This window comes from Emiliania huxleyi, assembly GCF_000372725.1.
Source record: "Emiliania huxleyi CCMP1516 unplaced genomic scaffold EMIHUscaffold_108, whole genome shotgun sequence".
Lineage (NCBI taxonomy): Eukaryota > Haptophyta > Isochrysidales > Noelaerhabdaceae > Emiliania > Emiliania huxleyi.
Genome location: NW_005201912.1, coordinates 145526 through 153841, shown reverse-complemented (window position 1 = coordinate 153841; position 8316 = coordinate 145526). Strand labels below are relative to the sequence as shown.

Here is an 8316-nt window from a genome sequence, read left to right as displayed (position 1 = left end):
GGCCACGTCCCGGGGCGAGCGATCGAGGGCCGCGGGGCTCGCCCCGCCGGCCGAGCGGTGCGAACGGCCGGTCGCCCGCTTCGGGTTGGACCCGCCGGGCGGTCCGGCGGCGGATGGCACGGCCGGGCGGGCCCCGGGAGGCAGGCGGGGCCGCGACAGGCGGTAGGGCAGAAAATCCCATTCGGAGAGCGTGTGGTCCGACCCGTCTGCTTCTTTCAATGATAGGGACTCCTTACTTCAGCTGGCATGTCGGCTGTCGGGCCTCTTCGGCTCGCGGCCGCCGTGCTGCTGATCCTGAGCGATCCTGCGCTCGCACTCGCGCAGAGCACGCGTGCTCTGCGCCCCGTGGACGCCGCGACAGCGGAGTCCCACGTCGGCGCTGTCCGACACCCACTCCTCGGCTCGACGCTCCAAGAGCTGCCAGCTCGACCCGCTTCAAACATCTGCAGCGCGGTCGAGCCGGTCCAAGCTATCGTCGAGCACCCGACGGCTGCCGACGCGGCTCCCGAGCCAGCCTCGGCTGCCGCCTCGGCTTCCGCCACGGCTTCCGCCACGGCTTCCGCCACGGCTTCCGCCACGGCTTCCGCCACGGCTTCCGCCACGGCTTCCGCCACGGCTTCCGCCACGGCTTCCGCCACGGCTCCCGCCACGGCTCCCGCCACGGCTTCCGCCACGGCTTCCGCCACGGCTGTCGCCACGGCTGTCGCCACGGCTTCCGCCACGGCTTCCGCCACGGCTGCCGCCACGGCTGCTGCCACGGCTGCTGCCAAGGCTACCTCGTCTCGTGTCCTGTCTTTTGTGTCTGTGTCGCGTGACGAGTCTAGTGTGCCTAGCGTGTCTAGCGTGTTTTCTACCCGCTGCACAGGTCCGGCGCCGACTACCTCGACCGTCCCACCCACCTGGCACCGTGCAGAATGGCTCTGTGTCGGACCAAAGGCAGCCACAAGGCAGCCTGTCCCTCACAGTGTCCACAACGCCGGTGGGGTCCCCTCGGATGAGGGGGCGGGGGCGGCACAACCGTCTTTCACATTGCCCTCGACGACTGGCAGAGCCGGAGCCAACCGCACCAACCACAGCCCGACCAGTAGCCAGGAAACTACCCCGCTGGGCGGGGGCCTGGTTGGGCTGTGCGAGGGGCGGCCCTCTCGGAGCCACAAATTGTACAAGTCCGTCGACTCCGAGCGCATCTTCTACCCGTCCGACGACTCGCTCCTGCCGGGACCCGGGCCGACCGGTACCGAAGGCAGTCGAGCACCAGGACGAGGAGGCGCCGTTCTGGCGTCGCCCGTCCCCAACAACTCCGACATGGACATCTTCGTTGGCGGCACGCCCGCAAACGAGACCATCACCAGTCTCTTCTCGCGCGACGCCTCGTCGGCGGGCGGCCTCTGTGACCTCTCCGACCCGCTGGGACTGGTGATGGCAAAGCTCCCGGGAGATCTCTTACTCGCCGGCCTCATGGCGGCTTACACCAAAAACGGCATTTTCGCTTCCCTGTTCATTTTACACAGCGTCTCCGCCGCGCCCAAGCCTTGGTACTACGCGCTCTACGTTCCAGGGTCTGGTTGGGGCGTCTTTTCCACGTGGGACCTCTGCGCAGCGCACGGCGCCGTCGGGGGCTCGAGGGCGCGCCACAAGAAGTACCGCGACATCCAAGAGGCGCTCGCCCACATCAACGTGCACTACCCAATCCCGACCTCGACCCAGATCCTACTCGACTTCTGGTACCCGTTTGAAGGGGAGGCAACGCCAGCCCATCCCGGCGTCCTTCTCCAACCCGTCGTCCTGAGCCCCGGCACGGTCACCACCTACGCCCAGCCAGGCAACGGCAACGGCGCCGCTGCGTCGTCATCTGCTGCGTCGTCCTCGACGGCAACCGGCAACGGTGCCACTGCGTCATCGTCGGCTGCATCGCCCTCGACCTCGCCCGGCGACGGCGCCAGCATCGAAGAGCTCGATCCATCGACATCCTCCCCCATCGACCGGCCGCCGAGGCGCAAGCGCCGGTTCGAACCGCCTCTCGACTGCCAGACAGCATCGGCCCCGCCGTCGCCGCCGCCGGTGCCACCGTCGTCGCCACCGCCACCGCCGCCACCACCGCCCCCCTCGCCGCCCCCTCCTCCTCCCTCGCCGCCGCCGCCAGCGCCGCCTTCCCCACCGCCACCCCCCGGCGGCGACGCGTTCCCGGCCAACCTCTTCGCCCCGACTTACTTCGGCGTCGTCCGCCCGGCGCCGACACAAGAATCTGGCTCGCTCGTCCGCCCTCGCTCACCACTCGCGGACGCTGCTGCCAAGGGCGACGCCTCCCCGCCCAGCGGCAAAGCGCGGACGACCTTCGGAGGTGCGGGCGATCCCAAGGGCTCGTCCAAGGTGCTGAAGACACACCACGACGACACGTCGGACCCTTTGTCCCACGCCGACGCCACCGCCAAGAAGCGTGACAAGAAGCGCGCCGCATCGACTGCCCTCGACAAGGCGGCGGAGGAGGAAGCCCTCGCTAAGAAGCACAACGCATCGTCTGCCCTCGACGAGGCGACGACCGACGACGAAGCCCTCGCCGCCGGACAACGCCTCGCCGACGCCGAGCGCGAAGTACTAGAGCTCAACGCCGCAGACTCGCCACCACCGCCGCCGCCGCCCGAGTCCAGACCGGATCCAGGTGGCCCGATCTCGCCGCCGCCATCGCCACCGCCGCCACCGCAAGGACAGGCGTCCGACGACGGCGAGCAGGGCACGGGCGACGACCACGGACCCGCCATCGCCCCGGCGGACGACGGCGCCGACGCCGATCCGGCAGACGCCGGTGCGGCCTTCCTAGACGCCCTTCCTGCGCCTCCAGAGCATGTCGACACCACGACGGGTGAGTCCACCTCGGAGGGCGACTTCGACATCGACGAGGGGCCCATCTCCCAGCGCCTCAAGCGCCGAGGTGGAAGCAAGCCCCCGCCGCCTTACAGTGGCCACGACGGCGACGAAGAATCGTCCGACGAGGACGTCGGAGGAGAGAGCGAGGAGGGGAACGTGGCGGAGCAGGCGGAGGGATCGCAAGCCGCCAGCAGCTCCAACACCAACCCACCTCGCCAAACCTTCTCTTGCTCCATCTGCGCCCGAGACTTCAAGACAGCCAAGTCGCTCTGCACGCACTTCAAGACGCACAACTACACGCCCGTGGACCTCGCCTCCAGTGGGCTCACCAAGTGCGAGTGCTGCGCCCAGATTTGCTGCCTCATCCCCAACAAACTTCCGGATGGCTCGGGTGGCAACGGGACGAGCATGTTCTTCAACCACCTCTCGTCTCGCAACGACCCGCTGCACAAAGCCCACAAGGAGAAGATCACGCCGAAGGCCGAGTGCACCGACGCCATCGCCAAGGCACTGCAGCACGCGGCGCCGGGCACACCGGGCGCCAACCTGACCCACGCTGACAACCGTGGCGTCTCGGCTGCCACTCGCACCCGGCGGCTCGCGTGGGCGCCCGCCGTCCCGGGCGCCGCTGCATCCTCTGCTGCTGCTGTTGCCGCCCTCCGCAACGCCACCGGCGTCTCGCTCGCTTGGAACTCCCCCTCGGGGGTGGCCGACACGATCAATCTCAACACTACGCCCGCCGCAGACTACGATCTCTCCATCTGCGACAGCGTCTCGATCGAGTGCCTCAAGCGCCTTGTGCATGCCCAGAAAGAAAGAAAACAGACAACCCAAGGGAGGGATGGGAGGACGGCACGCCGCCACCACACAGGGATTTTAAAGTGTTGTGCGAGGGGGTGCGGAAAATTCTTTTTCGTGCATTGCTCCGGCCGCCTTTGGTTTGCTGTGTGTATGACGGCCACCCGCCTGCTGCGCTCGTGCGTTGAGACCCTCGTGGGCATCGTGCTCTTGCCAGCACTCCTTTTGATTATGTTTCCATTCCATCTCGTTGTCTCACCACTCATCGCGCTCGGCCTCTGCAGCTCCGACGCTGCTGTCGGCGTGCCTCCCGCCCTCCTCGCCTGGCGTTGCCTTCCATATCTGATTCTGATGGTGCTCTTCGTCGACCTGCCAATCGCCATCTTATTCTTCCCGACACATCTGATCGAGGGTCTCTTCCTCCGGAACCCCCTCATCCTCGCCGTCTACAACCTCTGCCGACGCGCCTCACAGCTCCCCTACCACGTGCCGACGCTCCCCGACACCGAGTCCGGTCTTCAAGCTCGCGAACGGTCGCGCGCAAACACCAATGACGGCGCCCGCTACAGATGGCACGACTCCATCTGGGCTGCCCTCGAGGGCGACGGCGACAAGGTCCGGCCGGGCGATGTGCGGCTGATCAGTCTGAACTGGCTCATGGCGCTGGCAGAGCGGGGCGACGTGCTCCCGCGGCGGCAGGACCTGCCAGAGGAGGCCTTCTTAAGCTCTGCTCAGCTGAGGCGGATCGAGAAAGGCGCAAGGCGCGGCTTTGACCTCGCCGGCTTTGCGGAAGCCTTGCAGCGCTTCGGCAAGGAGCCCTCCCCCTCATCCTTTCTCGGCTTTATCGCCAGCTTTTTCGGCCGCAAGCGCAACCCAGACCGGCTGCTTCCCGTCATCTCCGTCTCCTACTGCTGGCTTGAGGCGGCGCATCCAGACCGAGAGGGCCGCCAGCTCCAGCTGCTCTCCCGCAAGCTGCGGGGCCTCTACGGCGGGCGCGGCCTGCTCGGCGCGTGCCGCGAGTACGGCTTCTCGGACATGGTGAGCTGCCTCCCGCGCCTCATGCCCACCATTACTCCCTTCCTCACCGCCACTCCTCTCCTGGCTCGCGCAGGGCGTGTTTCTGGACTGGAGCTCGGGCTACCAGAAGGACCCGGCGCTATTTGCCGAGCGGCGCGCGTATGAGGCGAGCCGGTCGGGCGAGCAGAAGGCCGCCTTCGGTCGCATGCTGGAGAACACGATGGTGAGCACACGCCAGCCCCTTTCCCAGCCCGATAGCGCCACAACATGCACCGCTCTCACGGCACGTTGGCTTTACATTCCGCGTTAGGACCTCTGGTACGCGCACGCCTCGGTCACGGTCGTGCTGCTCACGCAGCTGCCAGACGAGCTGCCCGCCGGCTTTGACCGGAGCCGGACCTACGACACTCGCGGCTGGACGACATTCGAGCGCTGCTCCGCAGAGCTGGGCGCAAAGCCCTCTACGCTGGGCTTTGCCAAGTGGAAGCTCGTCATCGACGTCGCCAGCGGCGACGGCGGCGCTCAGCGGCGGCTCCCCGCGACTCCAGAGCGCATGGCGACGCTGCTCGCCGCTTGCCGCTTCACCAACGGCGCGGACTCGGCGACCGTGCTGGCGCTCTACGAGAAGACGGCGAAGGCCGTGCTGGGCACGGTCGAGAAGCTCTACTACATCGGTCTGCCGCTCGTGCGTGGCGACGCGTGGACTAGCCCGGCGCTGCTGGCGGAGGCGCTTAACTATTGCGAGAGCCTCCGGACCCTCTTCCTAGTTGGGAATCGCCTCGACGACGAGGGCGTGGCGGAGCTTGCGGCGGGGCTCGAGGACGGCGCGCTCCCGGCGCTTGAGTCCCTCGACGTTACGGCAAACCGTTTCGGCGCGCGCGGCGTCGGCGCGCTCTGCGGCGTGTTCCATCGCGGCGTGGCGCCGACGCTGCAGATGCTCGACGTCAGTATCACGCCTATTGGCGATGAGGGAGCCGCGGTGTTAGCTGAGGCACTGGCGACGGGCGAGCCGTCGCATGGGCTGGCCTTGTCGTGCTGCGACGTGGGCGACGAGGGCGCGATGGCACTCGCGGCTTCCCTCCCGGCCGCGGGTCAGGGATGTCGCGTGAACGCCACGTTCAATCGGATCGGCCTCGCGGGCCAGGCGGCACTACTGGAGGCGCTCGAGGCGAAGCACGGGCCGCAGCCGGGGCACGCGATAGCGGGGGCGCAGATGAACTTGCTTCCCTGGTCGTACCCGCTCGTGCGCGCGTGGGGGCGAGGCTGGCGCCGTGTGGCCGAGAGCGGCCGAGTCACCATATGAGGCACACCTTATTTGAAACAGACAACCCAAGGGAGGGATGGGAGGACGGCACGCCGCCAACACACAGGGATTTTAACATTTCGTTAGTCCCACTGCAGCGCAAATTTCTTTTTTCGCTCCCCTGCTGGCACTCTCCGCCCCTACGCCCTAGGCCCTAGCCCCGCCCTCGGCGGCCGAGAGCGAGCTCGAGATGAGCGACAACAAGAAGGGTAGAAGGCTGCCGCCCGCTCGCACAGCCTCCGGGGCGGGCTGCCTCGCGTGGACTGCCTTGGCGTCCTCTCCGCCGACGAGGGCACCGCACTGCTCCTAGCGTACAGTCTACATCCTCTACAGGAACTACACCCTCCCTCAGGGTACGATTGTGAGCGCAGCCGCTCATAGTCCTACATACAAGATGTAGGATTGCGAGCGCTACTGCTCGCAATCGGAGGCATGTTGCTAGGATTGTGAGCAGTGCTGCTCGCAATCCTAGACTTTGCTCGGATTGCGAGCGCGCTGGTAGTAGTCGTAGGCGTCACCAGCCACCTTGGGAGCGAAGCTGCTCGTAGTCAGGCGCTCACAATCGCACAGAGATGCTACGATTGCGATGACTGCTGCTCACAATCCTTCGACTTCTAGGATTGAGTTATTGAGAGCGAGGCTGCTCTCAATCCTAGCCGTCTAGAAAAGAAGGTTCACCGCCAGTGCGCGCCAGTCCCGTGCCCAGTGTTGTGCGAGGGAGCTCAGGAGTAAAATTCTTTTTCTTGGAGTCGCTTAGGCGGCTCCCGTGGTGTACCTGTGTTAGTGCCAGTGAGTGCGCGCCAGTCCCGTGCCTAGACCCTAGTGTCGGCCGAGGGAAATTCTTTTTCTAGCACGCGCCAGTTCGCACCTGTGTCGAGCCTGTCTGCTGTGAGAGAGCACTTGGAGCACTTGGAGTGCAGTCAGTAACCTCACATCCAGGGCCGGGGAGCTGAGAAGCGCACCCAGCGGGCCGGATGATCGGCATCGGGCTACGGGCTAGAGAGCCCTGACCCCTAGCTAGGGGGGGTGCGCGTTCGCAAGGAAAGGGCCTTAAAGTAAACACGGGTCTCCGAGGGTTAGTCCGCGCTCCAGGTTTCCCCTAGCAGCGGAGCGCCCCCTCTACTCGGAGCTAATAAACACCAGACACGCACACGACGTACAGAGAGAGGTAGGTAGGTAGAAAGGTGAAGAACAGCCAGGCTCGGACTGGACACCAACGCGGTATGGGTGGACGCTGGACAGATGATGACGACACGCACGAGCGACACACAGACACAAACAAGCTCACAAGACACACAGCCAGCGGGCTGCCACACACCCTGAGTCGGCTTACACATAACTCAAGGCCATATCCTCCCTGTCGCCCCCCCCAGCACTCCACGGTGCCAAGAGTACAAACAAGGGCACAACGACACAACAGACGACAGGAAGTGACATGCGAGGCTAGAGCAGGCGTGCTCTACCTCCAGCAATCTCTCCGGCCGGCGAGGCACGGACGAGACCGTGTGTGGGGTCTAGTGAGGTGTCTATGGACGCCCTCCTCAGAGGCTAGCTGCCTGCGGCTAGCCCTAATCTTGCACTCACAGGCGATGACAATCCAATGTATGAGTGTATGCAAGCAGAGGCGCGTGTGCTAATTCTAGGCCGCACGTCGTGGCACTATGACGGAGGTAGACGTGCGACCGCAGCGCGCCCACCACAGTCTCGGTGGTGCGCGCGTGTTAGCGATAGAGTTGCGGGGAGAGCCATGCCCGACTTTTCGAAGGCGAGCCCCACGCCACGGATGCCAGCCGTGCCTTCGCGGGAGTCGTCTCACGAGCCGCGCCCCGTCGGCACTGTCCCCGAGTAGCCCCGCCTTGGCGGCACACACTCTCGACCAGGACAGTCCGGCCTCCGGGAACGTGTCGCGCGCCGGCGACGATTGCGGCGTGGTCGTTTTGAAGCGAAGATGGCACGACCACCGCCCTGCTTCGCAGACCGGGCAAGGAGGGGGCTGCTCCCGTTCCGCGAGGAACAGGAGGTCTCCCCCCCTCCCCCGGCCTGAGCAGCGACGTGTGGAAGGCAGCCCCTTGAGTCGAGGGCGGCGCGACCGTTGTTCCGCATCAAAGACCAGAGGCCCCGGTCAGGACAGATGGTCGCGCCGCCCCGCTCCGCCCGCCCGCCGATGCGCCGCGCCGCCGCCTCGCGCAGCCGCCGCGCCGCGCCCCGCCCGATGATTAATAATTAAGATTACCCGGAATACGGTACGCAATTAAGGAATTAATGAGTGAATTAATCAATTAAGTGAGCGCCCTCGCGTCACCTATGACTTAAGGCCGGCAATCTACTAGCCC

General features: G+C 66.0%; 1 protein-coding gene across 1 annotated transcript; it reads left to right on the top strand.

Annotated features, from left to right (window-relative positions):
- Positions 1–2225: 2225 nt before the first annotated feature.
- EMIHUDRAFT_454352 (hypothetical protein) lies at positions 2226–6293 on the top strand (the record flags this gene model as incomplete). The annotated part of the gene is made up of 4 exons (XM_005792327.1): positions 2226–4701; positions 4775–4903; positions 4991–5923; positions 6135–6293. Exons 1-4 carry the CDS (start codon positions 3274–3276, stop codon positions 6291–6293), a joined length of 2649 nt encoding a protein of 882 aa, XP_005792384.1. The 5' UTR covers positions 2226–3273.
- Positions 6294–8316: the final 2023 nt, after the last annotated feature.